Raw genomic sequence first — 18,241 nt, forward strand, 5'->3', positions numbered from 1 at the left:
GGAAGAAAAAAGTTCAACTGCTGACTTTGTAAGTCTGTTGCGCTGGGTAGATAGCTGGGAAATATTAAGCATCAGGATAGATCTAGCTATTTATCCACCTTTCTATTTAATTCCTTTATGGATTGATGGATTGGCCTCGACAGAGCCCGGAGCACAACATTACAGAAGCAGTGTGGGATCATTTAGTCTGAGAAAAGAACAAAAGAGACAACATCCAAAGGAGAGCTTTGAACTATTCCTGAAGACTATGACTAGAAAGCTCGTATAAGGGATTTCCAGCAGCATTGAAGAATAAACATTGACATATTGAATATTAACTTTGAAACTAATTGGAATTGTCTAAATGTGTATGCCTCAATAAATGACTTTAAAGACTTTTAATTCCCATTTTTCTAGCAAAATATTAGAAAATAAGGGATGTTCTCAAGACTTTTGCATAGTACTATGTAACTATCAATCATCATCAATCAAAAAAAAAAAATCACCAAATAACTACGCTGTTAATAGTAGAATAATATTAATATTCACTACTGTTATCCACCTGCTACAAATACAGTTTATTATGGAATAAGTTAAACAGTTGTAAGCTCAGCATAATAATAGGGCAGCCAGTTGCTGTAGGGGTGGCTTAATACTTTTGTAGAGTACTGTATTTGACGTTTTTACAACAGTAAAGATTTTACTTTGAAAGTTTCGGCCAGAAGTCCCAGCTGTCTACACTCCATCGCACTTTATACCTTTTTCTCCTCAAAGCATTTAAAAGGATCTATTTTAGGGTTCATTTATATTCATAACACTATGTTAATTTGACTCATTTGATAATATCAAGTAAAAGGTTTTTACATACATAAAAAATATGTAAATATAAGCTGAAGTATACCTTTAGAGGGTAACAGAAGATGTGAAGCACCATCCAGTGATCAAATGGTATATCACAGCTTAATAAATGAACAGCGGCTGCGTTGTACTTACCCAGCTAAAACATGTATTTTTTTAATCACCATTTTGTCATGTTTAAAAAATTACATAAGGTCTGTTAGACAACAAAACTGTCTTTCCCCACAACATTCATGACTCAGTTTAAGAATGATACTGTACAAACATCACAGCTAAACTGTAAGTCACTAAGCTGTTGGTGGGTAACAGGAATTCAGGTAAAGTAAGTAGAATACCACAAAACTCATAATTAGCACAGGCAAAAATATCACATATTTATCTGGTAAACGGAGCAGCATTAATGTCACTTTTCAGTTAAATTACACAACAGGAGATTGAACACACTGAAATATTATAATTAGAATATCAAGAAAAACAAATGTTTACTATTCTAATATATCAAAATTTAAACCCATAACAAAAAGAAATTAATACGCCTACTATTAATACTACTATTATGATTTTCATTAGGACACTTAATATTTATTGCAATTATATTCTTTGAAAATCTCACATTTATTTACAACTACAAACTTACTTTTACGATATTTTTTACAGTAAAGACATACCATAGCAAATACAGCGGAAACATATCACACATGGATCACAGGCACAGTCATGAGAAATGGATGTTTTGGTTCGGTGGACTCATACATGAGAAAGAAAAAAAATTAAATAATATATAACTATTACTCTGCATGAGTTCATCTTGCTAAACCTGATGGTTGTTTACAGCTACACGTTACCTTCTCTATCCCTCTTACACAATAAATAACTTACAACTTGAGAGATCAAATTCAGTAAAATTGAAGATGTGCGGCTCTCATCGATGTCTGCGAGGTACAGGAGGTGCTGAGTCAGTTGGCCTGTAAGAAGGTCTTTGAGGAAGTATTCGTGTCGGGCAGGATATGTAACGCTCATGGACCATCTCTGTCACCCTGCAGGAAACACACTGTTACTGTATAGGAAGGTTATTTGCACTGTAACAGTAGAGACGGTATACAGCAAAGGGTGTGTAAACTGTGACGTTTAATTTCTTATAATTATGCATGAGAAAAAAAACAAAACTTGAAAAGAAGATGCAAAGATAACATTTCAGACACAGTTCTGTATCATTTACTTATCTGACACCCTACATTCAGGAAATATGAACTGTACAAGAATCACTCATTCACTGGTTTAAAATAGATTTCAATACTTTAACAAACTGCATGTTTTAGGAACTACAGTACATGAACTCTCTGATAGTGGTCACAGCTCTTATGCAAAGTTAGTTAATGTCAAAGCATGTTATTTTTTTCTATCATTACTGAATTTAGTCATCATCTTATTTAGTTATGTAGGTGGAATAATAAACAGAATTATTAATATTTTTAATGAAATCAATAATTCTTTAAGTTACAGCCCATTAAAGAAACATTAAGCAGTTTTACATTTAGCTACGTTTTTAGCTAAAGTTAGCTAAAGTTAGCTAATGTTAGCTAATGTTAGCGCACACACAAGTTAAGCTGTTGCACGTTTGTATCAATTTACTAAGTTCATTTGGTTGTTTATATTCAAACGCTTTACACTCCATCACCCTTCATACTGTAACTTCTCATTTACACGTTCCCAAGACAAATATCTTTTTGATCTTTTAACCTTCAGACACACAGATGCTAAGAAAAACTCTAGATAAGATCACAGTGCCATGCAATGAGAACAAATTGAACCCACGCACGAAGAATTTAGTATACTCTATGTAGCAGCTCATACATACTTGGTGTAGGTGTTTGTTCATTTCTGTTATCTATTCTTTCAAAACTGAATAATTTAATGTCAGTCTGTGGATGTCAAATTACTTAAAATTCTGTGTACTTAAAGCAATTTTGCTAACTCTTGAGTCTTTTTTTTTAACAGAACACAAATGTTGTATTTACCCACTAATAGTAATTAAAACTCATCACACACAATTACTGTATGAATGAGAAGTATTATGCAGATATTTAAAGTATAATATAATATTTCTGACATCATGTCAGAAAGCTAAAGAAGCTGATTGTTTATCAGATTTTAGAGATACATTGTACTGCCACCCAGATTTTTTTTTTTTGAAAGAGATAAGAGACACAGAAGGGCATTTATCAGTAAAAAGGATCTGCAGCGTTTCACAGGTTCTCAGGTATTTACGGCAGCTCTTGCTACCCACTTCAGTCATTTTCATCTTTTTCATTTTTAAGTGGTCTCACTATAAGTGGTCTCACCTATGTGTGTGGAAGTTATTTGTGTGTTTACAGAGTATAAGCATCAGTATCTTGATCACTTTCTCGCTCTGGCTTCCTCTGAAACGCACAGCTGCGAATTAGTGGTGGGTGAACATTTCCTCTTTTACAGTTTTCTGTTTCACTCAGTGCTGCTTATAGATTTTTTTTTACGTGCTCCCAGTCTTTCTGTCATATTCTAACACAGTTATGATTGCTGCTAGGCACCGTCACATAACCGTACAGTGTATTTGCTACTTTGCGTTGTTTTTTCCTATACCTGATGTCGCATAGTGCTCAGTACTGCATGGTTCTGCTTTCACTTCAGTAATCTGAATCGCTGTTCTCTAGACTGACCTTTCTGGGTTCCGTGGAGGAATCCTGGGTGGAGGAATGGAAGGTGCAGCACTGCCTGGCCGTGGCGGTCGTGGTGGAGGAGGGAAACTTTCTATTGAGTCCTTTAAAAATACAATGACATATATATGTGGCCACACTTGAAATACTTCAAAATAAAACAGCCTAAAGCTGTAGTTTAACAGCTGAGTCAGTTAATGAAAAAGCTAACATTGTCACAGTTATTGGTTTAAGCAATTCATCTCCTGAAACTGTCAAGAACTCCCAAATTTTCAGCTAAACACACAAAGATGACAGTTGTTGTTTTGTTGGTCTGGAGAATAAAAGATCATTGTTTTAATTACACCCTGAGGAAGTCATTAAGCAGTGTCAGTCAAGCTTCCACGATGGGTCGTGCAGTTTGAGTCTTTTAACAACAGACAGGGAATACTCATCTTACCCATCTTGCAATTAAAAGAAGGACAGAATTTGCACCAAAATCTAAGAGATTCTTTGTCTGCCCGTGCCCCAAATCTCCTTCAGCTCTGTACTTTTTCTTCAATCATGATGACAGACAGTAAACGCTAATGAAAATGATATAGAATCTGCTTCAGTAAAGAACACACATTTACAGAACTTACATTTAAATATTGTCTGGAAGGTATTTTAGGAAATGAAAAGCTGAAGTAAGAGAGCAAAATAAAACAAAACTAAACACTAGACTTTCTACCTCTTTTTTTCTACCTCTCTACTGCGCATGCAGTCATGTTGTATAGACATCAGACACATGCAGCATCATAAGAGAAAGGGAAGTTTTAATTTGGGTTATAAAGAGTAAGAAGGAAGAAACAGCTAGCTATAACTCATGCAAATGCATTTCTGTGTGAACCCTTCAGTTTCCACGTGCCTTGAAGATGCACTTGTACCTATTGTTAAATCAAGCTCACCTCGTCAGGTTCTGTACCGCTGCTGTAGCTAAAGGTGCTGTGCGTGCTGAGTCTGTTGCTTTCGGTGCCTGATGACAAGAAGAAGCACAGCAAAAATAAAACACGTGATTCCGAGTATCTCTGAGGTTAGTGCTTGTGGTGAATTATGTTGTAAGACCACTTCGCTAAATGTGGGTAAAATATGTTTTAGGCCTTGACACTATTATACAAGATGTACAAGATGGTGTATGAACAATCAGAGCAAGACAGAGACGCAGCTCATATGCATACCACCATTACAGACTTAAAGTAATCATGAAGCAGTATAGCAAGCCATTCTTTAGATCCGTTAATGTTATCAGTGTTTTTGAAAGGAAGCTGCTTGCCCCTTTTGAAATTTATGTGCAAATGTTTGCTTTTTTTAAAAAAAAAACAGAAGAATAAAAACATCTACTACAGCAAAATTAAACATTAATTTAAACCTTAAAATACTTTTGCATTTGTGGGCTAATTAAACAAACTAAAGAATGGTTTTCTTCGTAAAACATTATGACTGAATTATAACTGCTGGTGCGACGTGTAAAAACACAAATAAAGTTTCACAAAACGTCTCATCCTTTATGTATAACAAAACTACAAAGATGGGAAATAATAATAACAAAGTAAAATAAAATACATACACTGACATTCGAGAACATTAAGTAACATTAAGCAGTAACAAAATCACTAGAGTCATGTAACTTTATCATACAGAAAAAGTCTGTTTATTACAATTAACCTAATATTTCAAGCTATAATCTGACTACTTTATTTCTTGCTTTTTTATTGAAAACTTTTAAAATGAGATCTCAATTAAGATTTAAAAAAAAATGTGAGACTAAAATACATTTTGCTTTTATTTGCCCGCAACAGGAGAAAACACACAGCAGGGCCACCGGTCGGACTCAAACCCGCGCCGCGGCTCTCTTGCCGTGCAGCATGTGGTTGCCTGCTTACCCACTGAGCAAACACGGCACCCTTTCTTTTCTTTGAAAAACTGTGACTGATGTGTTGAATTTCTGTTTTGACATAAATAATTTTTCAGCAAGGTCTGCTCTGTCCAAGATCTAATTAAACGCTGGTTTATTAGTAACACTGCCTCGTACCATCCATGTGAATATTCTAATGATCCCATCTAGCACTTTTTCCTTGAACCACAGCTAAAATTGATGCATAGAAAAGACAGAATGATCAGATCTGGCGCTCAAACGTACCTCTCTCTCCAACTCAAAAGTGGAGGCAGAAAGTCAGACTACAAGCACATCACTTTTTCAGTGACTTACACATGTGTATAATTTACATTTCTCCCAATCTGCACTCTAATGGAGTTGCAAAGAAAGCCACACAAAGAAAGACTGAAAGCTTTAAGTCTTTTTGTTTAGTACTTGATAAAAGCAGAAAGTAAAGATAAGCATTTGGACTCACTCGATGTGCTGGATGTGCTACCTGTCTTCCAGCTGCCTCTCTGGATAACCTGAGCCACAGGAGGAGGCTGAGCCGTCGCTCTGGGTGTCGACTCATACACAGCACACTCTAATGTCATACTAGTGCCCCAGAATGAGTTTCTCTGAAGGGGTGCACTTATCTCATACTCTACGGGAAAAGACCAGATTAAAAAGATAAGCTTTTTTGACAGCAATGGCATGCTATTTTTCAATATGTGTTTCTCACCAATGAATCCTAACAGTATTACATAATCAGCGTATAAACAGTGGAAGGTATACAATGTGTTAAATCTGCGTGAACCTGATCTGATTCCAAATGAGAACATAAATAATTTTACCAAGTTCCTTTCCTGTCTTCTCTCTCTCTTTATGACGTCTGGTGATGCTGTTTCGTAATGTCTCCAGATTTTTCTCAAGTAAGAAAAAGGAAACACAGGCATTACTTTTATTGCTTAACCAACAATCAACTCCTTAGAAAAGTTTGAACATTAGATCTACCTGCTGATAGCGTATGGAGTTTGCCCTCCGCTCATGATCAACCTGCCAAGCCTTAAACTCTTGGACTGCTTCGTCCACAGTAATTTCTCCTACTTTTACCCTCTCTTGCAGAGATATGAGCTGCCTCTGCCCAGGGGTCTTCATCCCAGCGTAAGGATCATATGCAGGCGTGGGGGCTTCCACTACAGGCCGAGCTGAATGGGAGGAAAATAGTGTATAATTCATTCTATTATTAATTTATAAGCAAAAACCTCTGGAACATAAAATATTGTATTCGTTTCATGAAAGTCTTACAATAGTTTGATGTATAATGGTAATATGGGTGCGAGAGCAAGCGCACTAATATTTTTTATTATTTTAAATTTTAAATGTCTTTACATTTCTGATGTAAATATAAACAACTACTAAATCCTAAAAACTAAAAAATCACAAAAACAAAAATAAGACCTCTTGTTATGTGTTGATGACAATAGTTCAATAACAGTACTGTATTTTTATTTATGATGAGCAAACCAGTTTAAAATCAGACCCATAATCAGTGCACACAGCTAACCAATCCTAATGCAGTATAATAATACAAGACGATAATACCAGAGGATGTAATTGACATGTCAGTGACAGTAGTGGACTGTTGCCTCACTGCAAGAAAGTTCAGGATTCAGACGTTACATGTTCTTCCTGTGTCTGTATGAGCGCCCAGTGCCTCTGGGGGCTACCAGATACACACATGTTATGTAAATAGGCAACTCTAAGCTGGCTGTAAATGTGCAATGAACTGGTAACTAGTCCAGGCTGCACCTTACTTCCTGTCAGCTGGGGTTTGCTCAAGGTTTCAACTTCACTTTCATTTTTACCATTTAAAGTTAAATATTCAAATGAGGAGCGAAAAACAAGAACGCTTCTGCCGTACGGGCCACGTACATTTTTGCTCTTCCCGTATCACATTTAAGTGTCTGCTGTGAAAAGGGCCTATTAATGTCAGAAGATCACATGAACATTTGTTCTCAGTCACCTACCCACTCTGACACCAAAAATTCCCCCAACGCACAGTTAGCTGTAACCACTGAGTCAACTACAAAGGTTACTGGTTTTGACCAATGTGGTAGTATTAAAAGCCCTGTGCCTCACAGAAACATGCTACAGCACTGTACAAGACTGATGATAAATAATCAAGATGCAGATAAAATAAAGGCACTTTTTCAAAAGCGGTTTACCAAATGAAACCATGACCGGTTCTAAACTAGCTTTATATAAGTGGAAAAAAAGAGAAAACAGAAGCATAAAAGACTATAATGATTAAATGAAAAGAAAATTATTTTTATTGGGATTTACCTGCATGATATCCCATGTCCTTTGCTTTATTCTCAGATGTACCTTTATCTGAAAATACTATCAAAAAAATAAAAGTTACATATTTTTGACACATTTGTGATATAAAAAAATATAACGTAATAAATAAAAATCAGACTGCACCATACCTCTAGAAATGTACGTCGTAGACTTTTCAAGCTCAGTGTTTTGCTCAGGCCTGGGGATGGGGGCTGGTGGACGGTTCAGGACTACTGGGTTGTAAGTACTATTTGCATCCACAGTATCATAGATATCCTCTGGACAGAGGTTGTATGGGTCTTCCTCTTCCTCAATTTCATCTAAGCTATTATGATCAACTTTTTCCTCTTCCTCACTTTGAAGAGGTTCATTGTCCTTCTTGACTTCAGTGGCATTTGGTTTTGCTAAAGGTAAGAGTGTAACCACATGAAGCACTCAATGCCATATAGGATGCAATATTATTTAAGGAAATTATTTAAAACTTCAAATGTATACCTTGAAAGAACTTCCGAAGCATAGCTTCCTCAGGGTTCTCATCTACTGCAGTCATCACCTCATCTTGAAACCCCCACCAGAAAGAAACAATACAGCACCATCATCATCTGCTGCTCCCAGTTTTGCTGTATGAATTATTGTTGGAACAATAAATAAAATAATGCGATACTTACAAAAATCCTCTGCACATTCAGGGTTGATCCCCACCATCGACTCATATATATCCTCTGAGCAACCCGAGTATTTCATCATGATATCTTGAGAGTTAGTGGACATCAACTCATATACCTCTGCACTCTCGTCTGTGTTGATAGTGTCCTCAAAGTGACACTTGAGCAAGTCTGCAGTCTCCTGGATTTGTTTAAATGCAAAAGACAACCAGACGCTAAGTACAATTCGTGAAAATGCAAAGAATTGAAAAGATTTTCTCTGTGGACTTACAACAAATTCATCCATGAACTGCCTGAGATCATTAAAACCACTCTTCTCTGCAAGCGTGTTTGGGTAGTCTCCATTCTTGTTCATCACACTGTAAGCCTGCAAAGCTCCAGGACACTGAAGCAGAACGGTGGTCAGCTTCTTCAGGCCATACTTGGCTGCAAAGTGGAGTAAAGTAGGAAGCTCCTCATTCCGCTGATCTGAAGCCCACAAAAAGGCAAACAGATAGAACCAGTTATATATCAGCTGCTCACACTTTCTGCTTTTTATCATAATCTTTGAATTTAAATGAGAACTGTTAATGGTGTTATTGCAAAGTGGAAGTATTTGGGAACCACAGCAAATTCGCCTCAAAGTGGTGGACCACGTAAAGATGTAGAGCAGGGTGGCTGAGAGCTAAGGCCTACGGTGTATAGAAGTCACCAACTTTTGTAGCTATCTAAAGCAGCGGTGAGTAGCGGTAAGTTCCAAGCCTCCACTGGTATTAACATCTGGCCACAAACTGCGCCAGGAGCTTTATGGGTGGGTTTGCATGACCGAGCACCTCCTGTAAGTGTAACATGTAGGTGGCCCAGAACTTTTCACCATATAATGTATGTGCGATAACAGGAAGTCTTCTACAAATTTTTTTAGCTGACTCGCCCAACACCAATAAAATCATGTGTTAAACTTACATGCTGACATATTGTCTTCCTCAATCTGTCTGATTCCAAACAGCTGAAGACCAGTTGAAGGGATCTTGGATTTTAAAGAGTCGGACAACATGCTGTCCAGTGATTCTGTTGCATTGGCTGTTATGTTGAATGCCTGGATGTTCAAAATAAATAAATAAAGCTTACACAAGCTTTTACAACATTAATCTAGCACAACGATGCTATTTAAAGCGCTAAATAATGTCTCACCTGGCAGATGAAGTTAACAGGATCTGTAGCATTTTCAAGATACCGACTGACTTCACCCATGCTGGTGTAATACGTAACAGGAGTCAGGCTGACAGACGACTGGCCAGTGTACATAGTGAGGGACACAATTCCAGCATGCATATCTAAATGAAAATAAAGAGCAAATTAACAAATACGGTGATTTCAGATTAAAGCTTTCAGCATAAAAGTCCTGTGACTTCCTACAGATACTTGCCAGGTGCAGTAACACTTATGGTGTATTCATTCTCCACGGTGCCTGGCACCCTTTTTGCAGGTACATTTTCAGATGAAAACTCCACCTCTGGATCCGACTGATCATCTATTTTCTCTTTGAAAATGATAAAAAGTGTCTCCTGTTTCTAAAAGAAAAATGGAAAACTGGAATAAAATTGGCGTGTTGGTGACATTTTACTGATATCAAGAACTTCCTTTAGCTCCGCTAAACACTAGAAGATCAGTGTAAATGGTAAATGTATCTCTGTGTACCTGTCATACAATGTAATACAGAAAACTGGATTTATTTCAATGAACCAAACAAACATTACATTTGATGCAGCTCTTGTGCAATTACTTACCCCGCACAGAACTCTGTTTGGTTGCACAGTGAGACAGGTGATGTGCGTGGGTGAAGTTATTTCCTGACTTGCTGATATTACTGCGTTTGCAGGCTCTTCATCCTTCGGGACATTTTCTTCATACTCTTTTGTCACCACATCCTCTGTTTCATCGGTGCTAGGATTTTCATCTAAAACTGGTAAGACGTACACATCGTCTAGGGCTACAGGAACTTCACTCTCACGTTCAAGCTCCACTCTTCTGCCTTTAAATTAAAAAGAAATCGAATGTATTACAAACATCTTTATTTTCCCTTTAAATTTCTACAAATTGCACAATTTTAACATCTGTCTAGATGAAATCGCCTTCTTTTAGTTATTCAGAAAGTGTCACTACAGCACATCCAACTTTCTCACTGAGAGTTTCTGTTTTATGTTCCAGCTTTAAGATAACTGACAATTGTTATTTTATTTAATATCCTATTCTTTGTGGGTGCAGTAAAAACTGAATTAATTATGTTTGCTTCCTGGGCATCGAAAACACTGTACAAAAGAGAACATTTTACATACTGTTGGCTATTGCTTCCAAAATGGTAGAAACATAAACACCAGGCTCATCCTCTGCGTAGAGCTTCCTCCAGCTTGGCCAGTCTTGGAAAATCTTTGTCAATAGTTCGTCCTCAGACACACCACATAAAAAGGCCACCACTCGGTGAGGAGGATAGAGAATTCTCTGAAGTGCCTCCTGTAGTTCGTGGTCACAGAGGATGTCAAGGAAAACCCCTGTGAGGAGCAGCACGATGCTCTTGCAGCTTTGGAAATATTCAAAATTATATCCGTGGAGCTCATCGGCTGTGCTGATTGCATATAGCAAAATTGATCTTTTGTGGAATTTGCGAGAACTTTTCAAAATCTGGTGCAAATATGACGCCCATTCCTGTGCCTCAGTGGTGTGCAGAATTAACAGCTCATATCTTGAGATGGATTCAGGATGTGCTGAAAAACACAACGCATTACAGTGTGATTGTACGCTCAAGAGATGTATGCAAACACTCTCCAAAGCAGGTATCCAAAGCATAAAACCTGCTGACCCAGCCTGACTGCACACAGTGAATCAACGTTCTGCTCAAAATACACTAATGACATGACACTAGCAATATTATGTGCTGAGCTCCTTGTTGCAGCAGATTGTGATTGCCGTGGAAATGCTCCACAACGTACCAGCTGTCCGGCTGTGGAATGTCAAGGTGACTGTGGCTGGGGAATGAATGTCTGATCTGTTTGATATTTCACTGCAGAGCCAACAAGACGTTGTGCAAACATTGCGCTGTGTCAACACTGGTCAGAGTAATTTTGTTTGACTCATTACAGTGTTTAATCAGGTCAAGCTCACCTCTGTACACGCTACCTAGGAAAGAGCACCCACACAAGCATTCGCTTCATCGGAGCAGCTCACTAATGACAGGGCAGTGAGCCCTTACATCGTTTTATTAAAGGACCGATAACATGAATGATTTAACTTTACATGTGTTGGAAATACTACATTAATTCAAATCAACCATACAGGATGCCTAAGATGCTTGCTTCCTCTTTTTAAAGCGGAGAAAACAGTTTGCCTTGAATTTTCTGGTAAATGAAACTCAATTTAAATGAACACATCATTTCAAAGTCAAACAATGCAAAAGAGTAAACTATGTGTTAATAATGAAGGTTTCAGTACATCTTGTAAACTGTAGCACTAACTAGCTGGTGAAAAAAAAGGTACACACGACGGGTCGTATTACCTGATTCAGTGCTTGAGATGGGTTCTCCCATGGTCTTGAAGCCTCAAATCAAATAAATAAATCACCTCAAAAGGATCATCATTTGCCCAAATGTTTCTCTTCAGTTCGATGAAGTTTACTGATGCTTCTCTTCTCATCAGCTGAGACTACATTAGCTTTCACCAGCTACAGCTCGTTGCTCAGCAGTATTAATAGCAACACTTAGTTTCCTGATTTTGGTGACTCTGCCCTACTTCCTGAAACAGTTGAAGAAGTGAGAAACGCACCACTGTCATGACAGAATGTGCAACATGTCGGCAGTTACATTTGTTTTTGGCTGCTTTGTGTATATCTGTATGTTGTAAACAGCAAAATATTCTATAGATGAAACACAAATGAAGATAACGAGGGCTTAGCTAAGAATTTGATGTGTTGAATTTTGCGACGTGCAGAAACGACACAAAACCACTTGATGTCTTTTATGTAGGCGACGCTTTAGATTCGCCTTTGTTCTTGGTTTTCGCGAAGACTGTACACCCACGCACACAAACGCACACACACACAAACACACACACACACAGGAAAACATCAATTCACCTGTTATGAGCCACATCCTTCTTCTGTTTTTTCACTTCCTTACCAAGGTGCTGTCTATCTAGAGAGTTTTAAGGTCAGAGTGATTGTGTAAAATTACAATTCTTATAAATGAACATGCTTACCTCAAAAGAGTAGCTATACATTTGTGGCCAATAAAACTTACTTACTAGTAAGACTTACTACTGTAAACACATCGTTTCTGTGTTGCAGTTAACTTTAACATGCATAAGACTAAAGTGACAACTTCTGCAAAAAGTGATGCACATCTTAAAAATGTGTTGTTCTGTGATGCTGTGACACCTTAAAGCAACACTGAAAGTGCAAAACTGAAAGCTTTCATTGCTGGCGTCATTACACAGACATGTGAAGGATGAATGTGAAGTTCTAACACAATTCAGCCTTACAAAATTACTTGTGCGCTCAAATGCTGACACACACAGGGTACATCCTCATACAGCCACATGCTAAATATTTCTTAAGTAAAACAGAAAGCACATGACAAACGTGAATCAGTCACTGATCATAATGAATCACATGTTTGGTGTAACTGTTACTCAGTATTCGAAGTTTCAGTTCCCTCGTAAATGTCAACTATTTGCAACACATGGCACCACACTGACACAACCACTAGAGGGCAGAAGACACTAACTTAACATTAGATTGTTGTCCACCTATCATTTTGCCTATAGGCATGGATATGTACTTGGTTAAAAAGACTGTGGTGAGTTTGGCATAAGTCATAGAGATAGTTTCCATATACAGACAATCAAAAAAATAAAATAAATAGCTGTATGAGCCTTTAACAATAATGTTTATTTGCTATATGCTTCTTATTTGGCAGGGATATTTGCAGTCATAAGACCATTGGTGGATCAATTTGAAAAAAAAGTTTGACAGTGAATCCAAAATAAAAATGTGAAATTATGTATATTTTCATAAATAAATAAATGTGAGGCACATTATACAAACATGTACATAAGATTTAAAAACTATTATTAAGATAGACTGGGGTCAGCTGCAGACTAAATATTCACTGTTTGTAATGCACCACATTTTATAGATATGAAAATAACTGCACCTGGCCTTGAACTGCCAATGTGGAGATAACAATGATTCAGTGTCAGCAATCTGAATTCACTGACCTCTAAAAAGTAAGATTAAAATGAGTTAATTACACAAACAAAAAGAGACTCAACAGATTATGCAGGTGATATGCATAGAAGTTAAATGTTTTTCTTTTTTCCTGTAAAACGTCTTGCATGCATGCTTAAAAGTGTCGCAGGGTACACTTCAGGTTTTCAGGTATTTATTGAAATGTGCAAACAGAAACAGTAATTCAGTGTAGAAGGCAGAAACAAGAGTGTGTACAACACTAACAAGATTTAAAGTCCATATGACTCCACATTGCTTTAATATTGCTGAGGTTCAGGCTCTAGGGTGGCCAGCCCACATACAAATAGGTCACACTGAGTTGTTGCTTTAATTGTAATTACAGAATCAGTCAGCAAGAGTGTCTTCACCTGTCTAGACATTATTTCATTGACAAAATCAATTCACACTGCTATTCTCCAACAATACGGTCAGGTTTATTTCAGCTCTAGCCTCTTCCTGCGATGCAGACCTTATAATGGCCACAGCAAAAGTTGACTTTCTGACTTCTGAAGCTGCCGGTGAAGAGCAGGGTGATCCATGACCCGTCTTTAAGTACAATTTCCTGTAGAAAAAGAGTCCCCTAATTTCTTTTAAATCTGCCATTAGCTACCATAAGCATGACCGGCCCGTTACCTTTTGTTTGGGCTCCCTTGAAACCACTATCTATTAGGTGGCTCAAATCAAATCCCTGCAGCCTGAGTTTAATAAGAGAATAGTTTTGCTCTTATGTTTTAACCTTGTTATCCAATATCCTGTCGTTTTAGTCCTGTGTGTGTTTTCAGCGCAAAGAGCAACCCTGCTAGAGAGAGTGCGTCAGCCATAGCACAGACCTGACATCCCGCCTCTCGTAGCACAAAAGTTCAGACGTGGACCAACAGCTGAGTGATACTCTGCTGCACTGGCACTGAGTAAGTCAGACCAGCTTAATACTGACCAAGCTAACAGTGAATTTTTCAGTGTGTCTGACCCCTGTCTACAATAGATTCACAATAACAGGGTGCTTGACCATTAACAGGAAAACACAACATATTAATTTCTTCTTAGTTAAATTAATTTTATGCATTAATCAATTAAAAGACTTTTGGAATATGAATTATTGCAATAGGTAAAAGAAAACTGATATCAAATTGCATCTGATTTCAGTGAAATCTATATAATCTGTCTCCTGGGTGGAAAGTTAGCATTTCCAATATGCTGTTTTTTAATGAATGATGAAACGTAGACTTAATATTAATGGCAGCACACTTTTAAAGTTCAAACCGTTCTGAATTTTCAGTGTTCATAAAGATGTATAAAACAACATTAAAAAAGTCAGAACCAGAGTTAGAGAGCACTAAGAACTCCAAGATAGGATGCTGAAGCAGAGGGGAGTGAGTGAGGGGGAGGCAGACCACTGTACATCTAATATTGCAGACATAACGGTCATGTTACCGTCTCGTTTACTGTACTTCCCCATCTCGGGAAAGCTCTACCTCATATCTGCACTGCCTCAGACGCTGTTTGGGAGACTTTTAAAATAGAGGAAACGGGAAAACAAAGCGCAGTCTGAGGACAGGGAGCGCAATCTTGAAATGGAAAACTGAAATGGGGAAAGGGTCTCTAGCTGAAAAGTTATTTGGATGATAGCCTGCATAAGAAAGAAACTGTGTTTGGTTTCTCATTCAGAGTCACCAGCAGGGCTCATTGTGATAAGAAAATAAGTCTAATGTTACCTGATCTGGTATAATGTGGACCAATTACCACTCCATTGCACTTCATTACAGGACTGTAATAGGGCCAGGGGTCAGTGCTTGAGATGGAGTGGCAGAGGAAAATTGAGTCGTCATTGATAATATGATAAAAACTGACAGTGAGAGGCCCCTCCAACAAATTATTGAAATTTACAGTTGATAGGGAAACACTATAACCTCATTTGGTAAGCAGCTGGCAGGCACTTGTACAAAGCAGGTCCTCTAACACAATGAGAGGCTTATGGAGGGAGAGAAATCCAAAACTATCACAGAATAGTTTTAGAGTCTTGCTCATTGGCTTCTGGCACGGTGCGCACACATATTCAGTTTTTAGCATTTTTTTGTGTCTTTAACAGGTGGATTGTGGAGACTTTGTCTGGAATGACTTACCTCTTTAGTTTATGCAGCTACAATAATATGCTAACAAAAAAATAAAAAAGTCTCGAATAAACACATCAGATCTAGCTAACATTATTTCCTTTCGCTTTCCACAGCTGAAAAGAGAAGCGAGCAGGCTGAGAAAATAAAAATCTAGGTTTCTGTAAACTTCAGTGTTCTTGGGAGAGGTATGGGAAACCGTTTGTTTGCCTCGGTTAAAGTCCCTCCATTTGAGGTCCCCTGAATAAATAAATCAAATAAACTACCGTCAGACATACATTTTCAATCCATCAAGGTAATCAGATTCTGTTTACCTGAATGGGAACTATTCTAAAATGTTATTAAAAACTTAAATGGAGTTTAGGTGTGGAATAACTAGGCGCTGGAAATGATGAGCAAACAGCAGGATAAGATTCCAATTACTATTAAACAAGCATTGCATTGACTAGTAAAGAGGAAAATAGCTTTGACATTTTCCACAGCCGGAGCTCCAACCTGACAGGCTTTGTCGTGGGAGAGCACAACAAATTCAATTCATAGGCTTTAAGACATGAAGTAGTCAAAGCTTTCTTCTGAAATATTACCTAAAGGTCCATTTTCAATTATTTGACCAGCAGTCAACATTTGTGTTTGTAATTTAATAGACACTTTACATGGAATAATTGTATATATTTTAAATATCATAATATTCAAATAATAATATGAATATATGTAGTTTTAATTTGAAAAAATACTGCAAGATATATATGTTCAAAACACATCTTTTAAACTTGCCACAATTCTCCCGAAGCAATTACAATATGTCCTAAAATTAAGAATTCAACGAGGCCTTGAAGTCATTACCTCGTGCTGAAGGAAACACAATTTGTGAATCATTTACAAGACCAGTTAAGTTTATCTCACATATCTAAATAGGCAATATATTGAATGCATGCTTCATTGATCAAAACTGTTGTGGAACAACTTATCGAGCGGCCATCTTTAACTAGTATTTAAAAGATCATTTTGCTTTCATCTACAGTCTGTACTCAGCTGAAATCACTTCAACGTGATAAGACAGTCAATTTGGATGTCAGCGCTGGCTACAGTAATCACGCTGGCCACTAGATAAGTGTGACTTTATTTATTTATATTGAGCCCCGTGCGTGTCTAGTTGAAGATAATAGTTTCATTTTCCTGAGAAAGTTTGCCAGCTGCCCTCATTGTGGAGTAAATGTGACAGATTTGTGCTTCATTAGGATTCATCGGGCTGACAAAGATGGATTCGTAAGATGAATCAAAAATGGCAAACGCGTTATGCAGGAGTCCATGAATGTCTTTACTTTTCTTATAGCAACTTTAAAGCTTGAAATTTATAGATCTCGGGTGACAGCAAAGGAATAAAGATGAACATGAACTCAGTTGGTCAAGAAGCAAGAACTCAGCACGAAAACATAAAAACCCACATTTTTTAAGCACGTTTCTCAATATCTGTACAGTGACGGTTCAAAGGAAGGAAATATTCTAGCAGAGATACTCTAGATGAACTTTTATAATTCGGTGAGTGCCTTTAGAGAGCAACACTTTTACAGAAAGGGTTTCAAATTGCAAAGAGACAAAAGATAAGAGAAGAATTTGGAGAATGTAACTGGTTTGTTGTGTTGATATTATTAAAGCTTCTTTAAAGGCAACTCAAAGAAGAATCTATCACGGGTTAAACAAAGTTAATAAAGAGTACATTACAGTTAATTTTATGCCAGAAGTTTAAAGTTGAAATTGATATAAAAATGTCACTGGATGACATTATACTTGCTTTTACTGATAAAATGAATTTTCTTCATATTTCAGATATTTAATAAATAATATTTTAATTAATTTTGTGGTGATAAAATAATCAAAAAGAGTTTAATGTGACTGTTTTATAGTAAGAAATAACTCTGTTGCCGATGTCTATGTGATTCAAACTACCAGCTGTAACAAATGTTTCCACATCATTTTCCACATTACCTCATGTTGATCATGAAACCTCCATTAAACTCATTTCTTGAATTGCTTGCAATCAACAGATGACCGGGTCAGCTAACAGTCTACTTTGCTCCTTTTTGTTCAAAGCAACAACCTGATGTATTACTTCAGTCTTATTTTTTGACACAATTCCTTCTGTTTAAAATGTTAGACCTTTTGTTGTGTGACATGCTCCATGTGTAAATTGGTGGATTTTTAAGTGTATCAAACTAGTCTGTGTCCAAATGTTATCTATGGCCTCTGAGAGACTATCATTGACTCCCATTGTTTTGCTACTGACCACGTATAACACTGAGAGGCAGGGCTTAGAAAAAAGTTACACTGTTTCGTTGCATATGACAAGAGTTAGAGCCGTACTGTTGAAGGATTAAGGGATATTAGGAATATTTAATGGCATTTTGCTTTAACTGTGTGCACTGGAGGGTGGCTGCTGGGGATGTTAGACAGCAAAGGTCATGAAC

General features: G+C 37.3%; 1 protein-coding gene across 2 annotated transcripts; it reads right to left on the bottom strand.

The window, feature by feature from the left end:
* Positions 1–1,391: 1,391 nt before the first annotated feature.
* Positions 1,392–12,146, bottom strand: pik3ap1 (phosphoinositide-3-kinase adaptor protein 1). 2 transcript variants are annotated; one of them, XM_005735057.1, is made up of 17 exons: positions 11,941–12,146; positions 10,727–11,152; positions 10,178–10,422; positions 9,817–9,961; positions 9,582–9,724; positions 9,354–9,486; positions 8,683–8,879; positions 8,415–8,592; positions 8,242–8,304; positions 7,896–8,150; positions 7,750–7,806; positions 6,418–6,611; positions 6,258–6,330; positions 5,921–6,067; positions 4,457–4,524; positions 3,534–3,634; positions 1,392–1,874 (listed from the first exon to the last, which is right to left on the bottom strand). In XM_005735057.1, exons 1-17 carry the CDS (start codon positions 11,969–11,971, stop codon positions 1,760–1,762), a joined length of 2,571 nt encoding a protein of 856 aa, XP_005735114.1. In that variant the 5' UTR covers positions 11,972–12,146; the 3' UTR covers positions 1,392–1,759. The 2 variants fall into 2 exon arrangements, with proteins under 2 accessions (XP_005735114.1, XP_013766827.1); XM_013911373.1 differs by having other exon boundaries at positions 5,900–6,067.
* Positions 12,147–18,241: the final 6,095 nt, after the last annotated feature.

This window comes from Pundamilia nyererei, unplaced genomic scaffold (genome assembly GCF_000239375.1).
Source record: "Pundamilia nyererei isolate P.nyererei 1_Seehausen unplaced genomic scaffold, PunNye1.0 scaffold00062, whole genome shotgun sequence".
NCBI classification, from domain to species: domain Eukaryota; kingdom Metazoa; phylum Chordata; class Actinopteri; order Cichliformes; family Cichlidae; genus Pundamilia; species Pundamilia nyererei.

Coding starts and splice junctions, on each gene's coding strand:
- pik3ap1 (XM_013911373.1), bottom strand. CDS start 11,971: ATGGGAGAACCCATCTCAAGCACTGAATCAG. Junction 10,423..10,726: donor TTTGGAAGCAATAGCCAACA/GTATGTAAAATG, acceptor TTTAATTTAAAG/GCAGAAGAGTGGAGCTTGAA. Junction 1,875..3,533: donor CCTCCACGGAACCCAGAAAG/GTCAGTCTAGAG, acceptor TGTTTCCTGCAG/GGTGACAGAGATGGTCCATG.